This window comes from Rhinopithecus roxellana, chromosome 11 (genome assembly GCF_007565055.1).
Source record: "Rhinopithecus roxellana isolate Shanxi Qingling chromosome 11, ASM756505v1, whole genome shotgun sequence".
Taxonomy (NCBI): domain Eukaryota; kingdom Metazoa; phylum Chordata; class Mammalia; order Primates; family Cercopithecidae; genus Rhinopithecus; species Rhinopithecus roxellana.
The window spans coordinates 40,534,735-40,545,826 of NC_044559.1; the positions used below are offsets into that span (position 1 = coordinate 40,534,735).

Genomic DNA, 11,092 nt, shown 5'->3' on the forward strand with positions numbered 1-11,092 from the left:
TTTGTTTTCAGTGTCGAGGGCTTTGGGAGTGGCCACTCCTTGGTATTCCAGGAAACCACATAGCATGACTGCATGAACATCATGGTTGTGCCACTGGGCTGATGTCCGAAATTGGAGAGGATGCGGGCGCCCAGATTGGGGGTGTGGCAAAGGTTTGGAACCCGGGTGGCCATCCTTGTGGCCTCTGGGCTACCTGTTGCTATGGTGATGGGCTGAGATTAGTCATGGCATTGGAACTATTTCTCTACCTTCCAGCACACTCCAGGTCCCATGCCAGGCCCCAAGGGAGATCCCACGGCGCACAAAACGGTTGGTTGTTTCCTACATGGAACTTCCAGTCTGAAAAGGAGGAGGGTTGTCAGCAAAACCCCTTAAATACAAGTAGAAATATGAGTCACAAGAGAAGAGAACAGGTAGCCTTAAGGAAGATTGGAGAGTAGCAGGGCCTCCGTGCGTGCACACAGGCACGGCTGGAGAAGAGTGCTCTGGGCCCCAGAAGCAGCGTGTGGAAGGAGGCGGCTCTGAGGATCAGGGCGACTGACTGTCCTGCTTTGCCTGGGACTGTCCTGCTTTTAGCACTGAAAGTCCTGTGTCCTCAGGACACAGGGACAGTTGGTCACTCTGGGAGTGACGCTGGCCATCTCGAATCAGGGCATTAGGAGGATGAGGTAGCAGAGCCCCACAAGGCGCACAGCCTGACAAGGTGCACAGAGCAGCCCGCCAGTGCCCTCCTCCCCCCACGGTGTACCCTCTGGCCCAGGGCCCCTATTCCTGGCATCTGAGTCCTCAGGTGAGCAAAGGCTGCAGGCCCTGGAGTGTGAAGTCACTGTGAGCTGGGGACTTTGCCTTTTCCCCACTGGCCCTCCCCAGGCTACATGCCAGCCCCCCACAGTCGTCCCCGCCAGCCCCCGATGGTCGTCCCCGCCAGCCCCCCACGGTTGTCCCTGCCAGCCCCCAATGGTCATCCCCACCAGCCTCCACAATTGTCCCCACACCACTGTCAGGGCTGCTGCCACGTTCCTAAACCACAAGCGCTGTTAGTGACATCATCTTTTTCACTTCCGTTGACACTTTTTAAAAATAAAAATCAACGTATTTTAAAAGGAAACCTTTGCAAGGAAATAATAGCCATGAAAGAGGGGTTTGGGTGTGCAAGATAACTTCCTGTTCCATTACAGATTTTTAAAATACGCTCATTTCTTAACATTCCTCTGCAAGCCACCCAGGGCCAGTTTCGTGAGCTTGACCTGGGCACCCCCTAGGGCACCCTGGCCCCACACCTGGCTCCGTGCCCTCTGTTGCCATCTTAAAATTCTAAATGTGCAACATGGGCCCTGCGTTTTCATTCTGCGCTGGCCGCGTGAATGATGTGGTCCTGCTTCCAGCTAAAAGTCCGCTGAGTTCCACTGTGGCGTGCACCCCGGGCTTTGGGAACGAGAGAAGGGTGGCAGCTCAGCACCCGGACACCCCTGCCCCCACCCCTGCTTCCACCCACATGCACTTGGGCCCATGGTTTGCTCTGCTGGGGACAGCATGGCCTCGAGCCTTGAGCTGGAGAACAGAGCAGACCGGAGGGGAGAGTCCCAGAAAGTGCCGAGCCCTGAGACCATTGCTAGAACCTTCCTGGCATGGCGGAACCCTCACTGAGCTGGTGCACTGATTCACAGCCTTCGAATTAGCCACATGTCAGGAGACTGTGAGCAGGAGGTAGCCTCTACCCTCCGGTGACAGATGTGTCACCAGGTCTAGGGATCCCTTGGCACCCCACCTGGGGCCGTCTGTGTAAAGGCCTCATCTCCAGAGCCTCTGGGAAGCCTCCCCGCACCAACCTTGAACTCTTAGAGGGCAAGGTCCACCCAGGTTCATCTCTGCCCTGGCATAGAGCAGGCCCCCCAGTGCACAGTTGAGGGATCAGTAAGGTAAAAGATATGCCCTGGTACAATAATAATATCAGCTCCCAGTTACGGGCGCCAGGCTCGGTGGCCAGCACTGACAGCAACCGCAGCGAGGGACCTCGTTGTCCCCATTTTGCCAGTAAGGAAACAGGACACAGGCCTCAGGGCATATGAGACTTCCCCAGAGTTCATAAGCCCCACTGCTGGGACTGCAGCCCATGTCTGTCCCGTACTGGTAAGGGAGCGATGGCAAAAGGAGCCCTGGACTGGGTACCCAGGTGCCCCGAGCTCTTGTGTCACCCCTGCCAGGGTCCCTTTCATGGATCTGAGGGAGGGCGGCACTCTCACCTGGAGGGGTCCTGCAAAACGCAACCACAGGCCATCATCCGAGGTGGACAGGAAGCCCAGCCAAGCCACTGGGGCCAACCCCTCCCCTGGACTCACCTGCCCCTGAGCCACACGCCCTCCAGCCACCACCCGCAGCAGTTCTGGGGGTGGGTCCTGGGCAGACTCCCCTCTGCTCCCCCGTTAAAGCCCCAAGGCCTGGGCTTGGGGCCACTGGAGCCGCAGGCAGGACACATGTGTGACCAGCCCTGTGCCCCTGGCAGCCCCGCGCTGTGTACTGTAAGGACGTGCTGGACATCGAGCAGTTCTCCACTGTGAAGGGCGTCAATCTGGACCACACAGATGACGACTTCTACTCCAAGTTCTCCACGGGCTGTGTGTCCATCCCATGGCAAAATGAGGTGAGCGGGGTAGGCCACTTGCTTGGCACTGGTTGGGAGGGAGGGACTGACGAGGGGAAGGAGGCGTCAGGAATATGAGTTTGGCGGCAGGAGGATGAGCGCGTGGTTTCTGTTTTCTCCATGAAGGCAGCACATAAAAGCTGTCAGTGGCCAGGCAGGGAGCTGTGGCCACCACGGGCCAGTCATTGAGGGGGAGCCTCGCCCAGCCCCTGAGACCTGGAAGGGTTGTGGCTCATGGGCAGGTGAGGCCAGGGGAGGGGTCAGCCGCAGTGGCTCTGCTGCTGGGCTTCCTGACCACCCCAGGTGATGGCCTGTGGTTTTCTCACGGCCCCTCCAGATGATAGAAACAGAATGCTTTAAGGAGCTGAACGTGTTTGGACCTCATGGTACCCTCTCGCCAGATCTGAACAGAAATCATCCTCCGGAACCGCCAAAGAAAGGGCTGCTCCAGAGAATCTTCAAGCGTCAGGTGAGACACCTGTGCCTGGCGAGTCCCGGCGTCAGCCCCGAGACCCCTGGCTCACTTCCATGGGAAACCAGAAGACCCACAGGAGAGACCCTCGGAGGGCTCGGGAGTCTGGGGCAGTAGCAGCCTGGGGGGTAACTGATATGTCTGAGACCCCTGACACCCACTGCAGCTGATGGGATCCCCACGGCAGAAGGGCAGAGCCAGCCCAAATTCACCCTCCCTCTGGGTTTCTCCACCTTGACACTATTGGCACCTGGGGCCAGTTAATTCCTTGTCACAGGGCTGTCCTGTGCATCACAAGATTTGAGGCAGCAAGCTTGGCCTCCACCCACCAGATGCAGCAACACCCCATTCCCCAGTCATGACAGCCCATGAAAGCGCCAGACATTGCTGAATGTCCTTGGGGGCACAGTCACCCCTGGTTGAGAACCGCTGCCCTCTCTGGTCCTTATGAAGCCTCAGTCATGTAAAGACTGAACATCATAAGCTCAGGGAGAACTGGGGGTAGAAGCTGACCCCGCAGAACCTTCCAGCTTCTGGGATGGCCCCCATCCAGTGCTGTGCCCTCCAGCTGGCAGCCAGAGGAGACAGGGCTGTTGGGAAACGAGTCAGAGCCTGGCCCTGGGTAAGGGCTGGTGTGAGCCAGTGGAGGAAATGCCGGGGAAGGGCCCCCACCTCACCCCACACCATGAAGGGGGCCACCATACACCCCATCTTGGCCTGGCCCTTGAGGAAGCTGTGGCCCAGTGTACCCATCCTGGAGCCTCGGAGGTTCCCCCACCTGGTTCTGCTCCTTCCTCCCTTCACCAAAGAGCCAGCTCCAGGATAGGCACACTAGGCCAGTGATAATATAAAAATATAACACTTCAGTGCTTCCATCAAGTAAAATGGAAGTTCTAGAAAGAATGACCTCTCCCTCCCTTCACGGTCGGGCACGCTGAGAACACCCTGGGTCCTAGAAAGAGAAATTACCATGTAGTCTCACAGACCCGGGTTCAAACTCAGCCCTGACACTTCTTGGTTATGTGGAAACTTACGGAACCTCTCCCGCCTCAGTTTGCCTGCCTGAAACATCAGGATAGAAATGCCTGCTGCCTAGAGCCATGGGTGGTGGCCCTTAGCGCGGTGTGGGCACCAGCACCTGTGAAGCAAACGTTCCTTGCCTCCCTCCTCCTCCCCTCTGCAACATGAAGGGCCCATCACACACGGGATGCAGAGGGAGGGACCGAGGAATGGGAACGACCACGCATCTTTCCCAGGTGGGCCCTCGCTAGAGCACTTTGCATACGAGGCCCCATTGTATCCTCCCAGCCACCCTTTGCGGAAGCTGCTCTTCTCCCGTGTTACAGGAGAGGAAACTGGGAGATGGAATTGCATGCCCAAGGCCACTCTGCGAGGGAGAGGCAGACTGAGAATTCCAGCCCAGGCAGTGTAACCCTAAGCCTGCAGGCTTAAGCAAGGTGGATATTATGGGGGGGCCGCCTCCACCCTGATTGGAGGTTCTGTTAATTCCTCGGCTCTTCCCATTTACCAGATAAAGCCCTGTGCCTCCAGGGGCGGCCCTTGCACCTGGCTCTGAGGGGAGACTTCCAAAGGCCATGAAAAGCAAGGGTTAGAGCTGGTGGGGGCAGCCCCTGCCCCTCCCCAGGGCTCCCAGGACTGACTTCTGTTCTCTCCATCCCGTCTCCCCCAACCCCAACCCCAGCATCAGAACAATTCCAAGAGTTCGCCCAGCTCCAAGACCAATTTTAATCACCACATAAACTCAAACCACGTCAGCTCGAACTCCACCGGAAGCAGCTAGTTTCGGCTCTGGCCTTGAAGTCCACAGTGGAGCCAGCCCAGACCTTCTCCTTAGAAGCGGAAGTGCTGGAGCTTCTGCTCTGGTGGGGCTGCCAGGGGAGCCCCCCAGGAGCTGGGGAAGGAGGCCGTCCATCCCGTCGACGTAGAACCTCGAGGTTTCTCAAAGAAATTTCCACTCAGGTCTGTTTTCCGAGGCGGCCCCAGCCGGGGTGGATTGGATTTGTCTTTGGTGAACATTGCAATAGAAATCCAATTGGATACGACAACTTGCACGTATTTTAATAGCGTCATAACTAGAACTGAATTTTGTCTTTATGATTTTTAAAGAAAAGTTTTGTAAATTTCTCTACTGTCTCAGTTTACATTTTGTATATTTGTATTTAAAGAAAGTGAGACTTTGAGGGTGTATATTTTCTGTGCAGCCACTGTTAAGCCATGTGTTCCGAGGCATTTTAGCGGGGAGGGGTTTACCAAAAAAAAAAAAAAAAAATGTGACTCAAGACTTCCAGAGCCTCAAATGAGAAAATGTCTTTATTAAATGTAGAAAGTGATTCACACTTCACCTTTAAAGGATTGCTTGTATTTACCCACATCTATCCCTGGAGCCATTTCCTCACATTGGTATCACCCTTCTGTCGGCTTGGAACGATCTGAATTAAATGTTCCAGACACACGTGGGACTTCTCCCTCCCAGCCAGAATGTCCTCTCCTGGGGCCCTCGGAGTCGTCTGGGCTGAGCCCTTCTCCTCAAGGGGTACGCCAAGCCACCGTTGCACCCACCTCTGTCTGTTCTTCCTTCCGGAAGCAGCTGGCACGCAGATCCAGATGTTTACAGCCAGGGGGGCGATGGGCCTCTTTCCTCCTAAGCAGGTCCTGACTGCTAAAGCCAGTTGTTTTCAAGAGGCTTGCATTGGGGGATTTTTGTTCTATTTTTAACAGAAGCATAGGATCATAAAGATTCGTCAGGAAACCCCAAGTGTCCCAAAGCCTCAGGGCCCGTGGGAGCATCAGGAGGTGAGTCCGTGCACTCATCCTAACGGAGCACCGCTGAGTCTGTAACGGGGAGGGAGGCTGGCCCAGGGACCTGGCGTGTCCCTGAAACGTTCACAGGGTTTCGAGACCTTCACAGCCCCACTAATGTGCTGGCCCCTGTGGCACGGATGGGGCAGTCTCTCCGGGCAAACGAGGCCCAAGGAGAGACCGGGCCACCAGAGAGCTCAAGACAAAGTCACCCAGGAAGGTGGGGCAGAGGCAAGATCTATCGGACACTTCAGAGTTTCAGGCAGGAGCACCCAGAGGACTTGGTGGCTTTACCAGCCCAGGGGACTCTGAAGGCAGCCCCTAGACCCTTGTAGCAGGGCTGTCCATCCCCAGGGAGCAGCTGGCCACCTCCTACTGCCTCCATGAAGTGACCAGGGGCCAGTCTGCTCCCACCTCCCGTCCAGGACAGGGTGAACATTTGATCTCACTGTCCCCTGCCTGGCTGAGTCCCTGGTATCTGACTCTGCCACCCAGCAGCTGCCAGGGTCTCTCACCATGCGGACCCTGCCCTGGCTGCACCTGCACCCCCTGTCAAAGTGCGGACTCACAGGCTCCACCCCAAACCACAGAATGGGAATGCCTGGGAGTGGTGCCTAGGAACCTGCATCTTGTAAAAGCTCACCAGATCACTCTGATGACCCTGGAGTGTGAGCACCCCTGGAGTGTGAGCACCCCTGGAGTGTGAGCACCCCTGCGGTGGCCGTCAGCGGGGCTTTGAGGGTGATCGTCCCAAACACATTTTTCTGGGTGACGCAGGCAGCATTGGAGCATGAGTCATGGGGAGGACAGTCGTGAGCTCACCAGCCGCGAGGCCCGGTTTCCATGCCTTCCCCCCGGACTCTACCCCTGGGTCCTGGGGCGTGCTGCTGAAAGAGTCCTGGCCTGTGGCACTGATCATTTTGAGGTCCTTTTACAAAGAAATGGGGGAGAAGAATTAGCTGGGCTTCCCTCAGATCTTTTTAATGCAGTATTTTTTTGTTCAAGACCAGCTCTGGTTTTATGAGGCTCCTTCCATTACCTTTCTTGGGCTGAATACAAAACAAATACAGCCATATCCAAGTTTTCCAAGGAAGTGGAAAGCTCTTTGAACGGTATTTTAAGATCCTCAAGCTCTTGCTGAACTTCCTTTTTTGATGAAAAGAAGGACCGTCGTCCTAGGACGGTCACCAACCCAAGCCACCACCCCAGCCACCCATCCAGGAGGTTGGTTCCTCTTACCCAGTTCATAGCAGCTCAGTCCTTACCAAATGGATTCTTGGTGTTGGAAAGCAGCCTCTTTTTATTCCTGAAAACCAGTGCCCTGTCCGTTTGCAGTAGAGAATCCCCAAGGAGCAAGAAAGATGACAGAAGTGTGGCTGCCATGTTTCTAGGTCACGAGAGCTCTGGTGGTACTATCACAAGACCTGTGCGTGGGTTCTATGATAACTTCAGTCTTCCATCATGTTCACCACCAGCCCTTCCTGAGTGCCCAGAGGAGATGGGGGCAGAGTCACTTGGCCTATTAAAGCCTCCTATTCCTTCTGGCTCATGCATTGCTTTGTGGCAAGAGAAAGGAAGTCTTTAGACCAGTGCCCTTCTCCCTATTGAGTCCCCAGTCCTGTCCCTTCCCCTCCTCTAACCTTGTTTTCTATAGCCACTTTTTTTTTTTTTTGAGACGAGCTTATTGTGTTGCCTAGGCTGAAGTGCAGTGGCATGATCCTGGCTCACTGCAGCCTTGAACTCCTGGGCCCAAGCTGTCCTCCTGCCTCAGCCTCCTAGGTAGCGGGGACCATAGGCGTGCACCACCATACTCAGCCTAATTTTTTAAATTTTTTTGTAGAGACGGGGGTCTTACCATGTTGCCCAGACTGGCCTCGAACTCCTGGACCCAAGCTATTCTCCTGCCTCAACCTCCCAGAGTGCTGAGATTATAGGTGTGAGCCACTGTCCCTGGCCTATAGCGGTCATTTTTTGAAAAGGTATTTTAAAATTAAAAGCAAACATCTTCTGCGCATCCACCTGTCCAGGATAAGGCATATTTGGACAGTGAACGGATTTAACTCTCTTGAATGCATTTGAGCTCTTCACCGAAGAGCCTTTCTTGCTCCAGGCATGACATTGTTTTCACCAGATGTTCACTGACTTCGTGCCTTCGAGGTGAGACATGGGGTCTCTTAGAAGCGTCTCTGCATCTGCATTTCAGGAGATGAGCTGCTGTCCCTGGTGGACAGAGGCGGCCTCTGCCGTGGTCACCATGATGACCTACAAGTGTTTATTGAGTCCCTTGGGGGCACCCAGAATACCACCCAGAATAGCACCCAGAATAGCAAGAAGACCCAGTCCCTGCCTTGCGGAGGATGCACTCGCACCCCACAGCAGCCCATTCTCGCCTCTTCCTTGGCCAGGAACCCAGGGCTCCAGGGCTGCTCGCTGCTGCTGTGTCCTGCGCAGCCACAGGAGGCTTCCTGAAAGGCATTGCTCGGAGGGGCGGGAGCGGGGAGGCCTGGCCTGCCCCACAGACACAGCTGTGCGGCCTGGGTCATACACACATCGGCAAGCGGCTGCCGAGACAAATCGTGGTGGGGAGTCCTGGGGACACACACAGCCTTTGCATTGACAGCATCGTAGGATCAGAGCCCAGGTGAGCCCCTGGGGATACCAAGGCCTTCCCTTCCCGAAGCTGGGAAATCTCCATGCCTCTCCTAGGAGCCTGGCCCCACTGTAGAAATCCCTCCTCTTCCTCCACACTCTGTCCTTTCCCCAAAGGCTCGGTTGTCAGTTCCAGCTACCCATCGACTTCCCCACTGAGCCGCTACCCTCAAAACGGAGGGGGCACTGCAACCTCCTTGAGCCTGGCATCCCAGGCCTTGCCAGAGGGGACGGTGGCTTCCTGGATAATCGGAAATCTCTGAGAAGAAGAGGAAACGCCTGAGTGACACTCAACTGTCCTCTGGGGTCCCCTGGTGTGCATGCACATCCTTCTGAATACCTGTATTTCCAAGAGGTGGTCTCCTGCTTTCATAATCCAACACTCTGAGATGGGATCTTCGAACTGTTTAGCCCTGGCTGTGGAAAGATAGTGAGTATGAAGAATTTGTGCATTTGGAAGTGACATCGCTGTGTGAATTACGAACACAGAGAGCTTCCATCTTCCTGATCACAATAGACCATGATCGCAAAGCCTCCTCTCCCAGAGACCCCTTCTGCACCTGCCCTCCCCCCACCACCACCCAGCTGTTGAAGCTCAGCGTGTGCAAGTCAGACCCTGCACAGGCCGGGGGTGTCTCACCTAAACGTAAAGGCTTGTGCCAGAGACAGTGATTGAAAACATTTGAAAAGCCAGCTCTCCCCGGCAGAGAAAGACACTTCCCCCGAAGTGGAATCTAGACGTCTTTCCCCAGTCCATCAAGAAGTCATTTTTGTAACAGTCCCTAAGCAAGTGTTCTCAATTAGAAGAGTTTAGTGGCTGTTGGTGTTGTTAAATAATAATAATCCTTCTAGCATCCAAAACTTTCTAATTTTTTCAGGGAGATTTGGACATTAATGAATGGAAACTTCCATGGTGGCGGTCACTCCTGAAGGCAGCGGCTTCCATTCTCCCACTGCTCTCACTCTGTGTGTTCCGTCTACCATGTCACAGTGCCCCTGGATCTAGATGGAACCGCTCTTGTTGTTTTTAAAAGAGAAATAAATTCCTTAATTGAAATAGCATCTCTCTCCTGCTGCTGAGCTCTTGTTCTGTTTCTTCTGCATACGACAGCTGTCCCCAAGATACCTGTGGCCTTTGGGTTAACCCTTTCCTAAGGTTGACAGTGGAACCCACCCAAATCCGGACCCCACACCGACCACCCCCTAAACTACCCACAGATGGCCCAGCTCCAGTGGGCAGGGCCCAAGAAAACCTGAATTCTTACCAAGCCATTGGCTTCTGATCTCAAGCCCAGCAAATGGTTCTAGAAGTGCTCTGGCCACTTGGCACCGAGGAGGAGCTGGGCGACAAGGGTTCGAGTCAGTGCCAGCACCATGACACCAAACGGCACGTTTGTAGGTCCCACCACCCGGTTTTATACAGAAGAGGCAGGCAGAGGGAGCCATTGTGGCTGTCCAGGCTTCACCATGCCAGGCACAGGCTGGCACATGGGGCAGCCAGTGAGGCACAGTGGCCCTTGCACTTCGGAACGGGGATTCCCGATCTGGGACCCAAGACCTCTTCTGTCTCCCTCTACCTGCTCGCCTTAGCTGTTAGAATGAGCAGGGCTTACTCTGAGATGTTCATGTTTAAAATAAAGGTAAAAATAAAAAACAACAATAAATAGAATGAGCAGGGCTTGGACTCAGCCGACACCCTACTGATGATATCACCGTAAACAGGCCACTCTGAGCCTCAGTGTCTTCATCTGTAAATGGGATCACACCTCAGTGATGGGGCTGCTGGAGGATTCAGTGGGAACTCGTGTGCCACCTAGCACAGAGGCCTTGGCTTTGAGCAGAGGCCTGGCCTTGACCTCACACTCATTCACACCCAGCCCTGCCTGGAGCCACACTCCAGCCAGGCCTGGAGCCTGGGGAAGAATCTGCTTACTGGGGGACCCTGTGGAACTGTACAGAGAGAAAGAGGGGCCGGCTGGCAGTGAGGGAGGGATGAGGAAGGGGCTCTCCCAGGATAGAAGAATGGAGGGAACTCATGGCCGAGGATTTGCCAACCATGTGGGAAGCCTTCAAGGGCAGAAGACAGTGGTGGAGCAGGAAATGCTCTGATCTCAGAACAGGGACGGGGAGGATCTCCCCGCAGGGCCCAGCTGTGTCTCTGGGGCTTTCACCACTCCAGAACCTCCACTGCCCAAGCCAGCCTCCAGGCAGACAGAAGCTGCCGTCTCCCCTGGGACAGGCAGGGTGTCAGCGGGAGAAACTCCAGCCGCATGACTCCAGCCCCCACTCACCATTTACACTGCCCTGCCCAGCAGCTTTGGCCCCTTCCCAGGCAGATGGAGTGGGCTGGGCAGGAGGAGCACCCACCTCTCACCTCCACACCTTTCAGGCCCATGCCCATCCTGTCCACACCAGACAACCGTGGATTTGGTGAGGGGACCAAAAGAACCTCCATCTAACTCATTTTCAGGAAAGGCTCAAAGCCATCATCCCCAGGCCCCAGAGAGCTC

The 11,092-nt window shown here is 55.2% G+C and overlaps 1 protein-coding gene across 3 annotated transcripts in view; it reads left to right on the forward strand.

Moving 5' to 3' along the window:
- The window catches only part of GRK5 (G protein-coupled receptor kinase 5), a 251,480-nt gene extending 245,894 nt beyond the window's left edge, over nt 1-5,586 (forward strand). For 2 of the 3 annotated variants that reach the window (XM_030940373.1, XM_030940374.1), the window contains 3 exons: nt 2,504-2,641; nt 2,979-3,110; nt 4,816-5,586. In XM_030940373.1, the coding sequence (XP_030796233.1) occupies nt 2,504-2,641; nt 2,979-3,110; nt 4,816-4,914 (369 nt within the window). In that variant the 3' untranslated portion in view covers nt 4,915-5,586. The remainder of the gene's footprint in view (nt 1-2,503; nt 2,642-2,978; nt 3,111-4,815) is intronic. The other variant, XM_010375976.2, reaches the window with a different exon arrangement.
- The last annotated feature ends 5,506 nt before the right edge of the window (nt 5,587-11,092 follow it).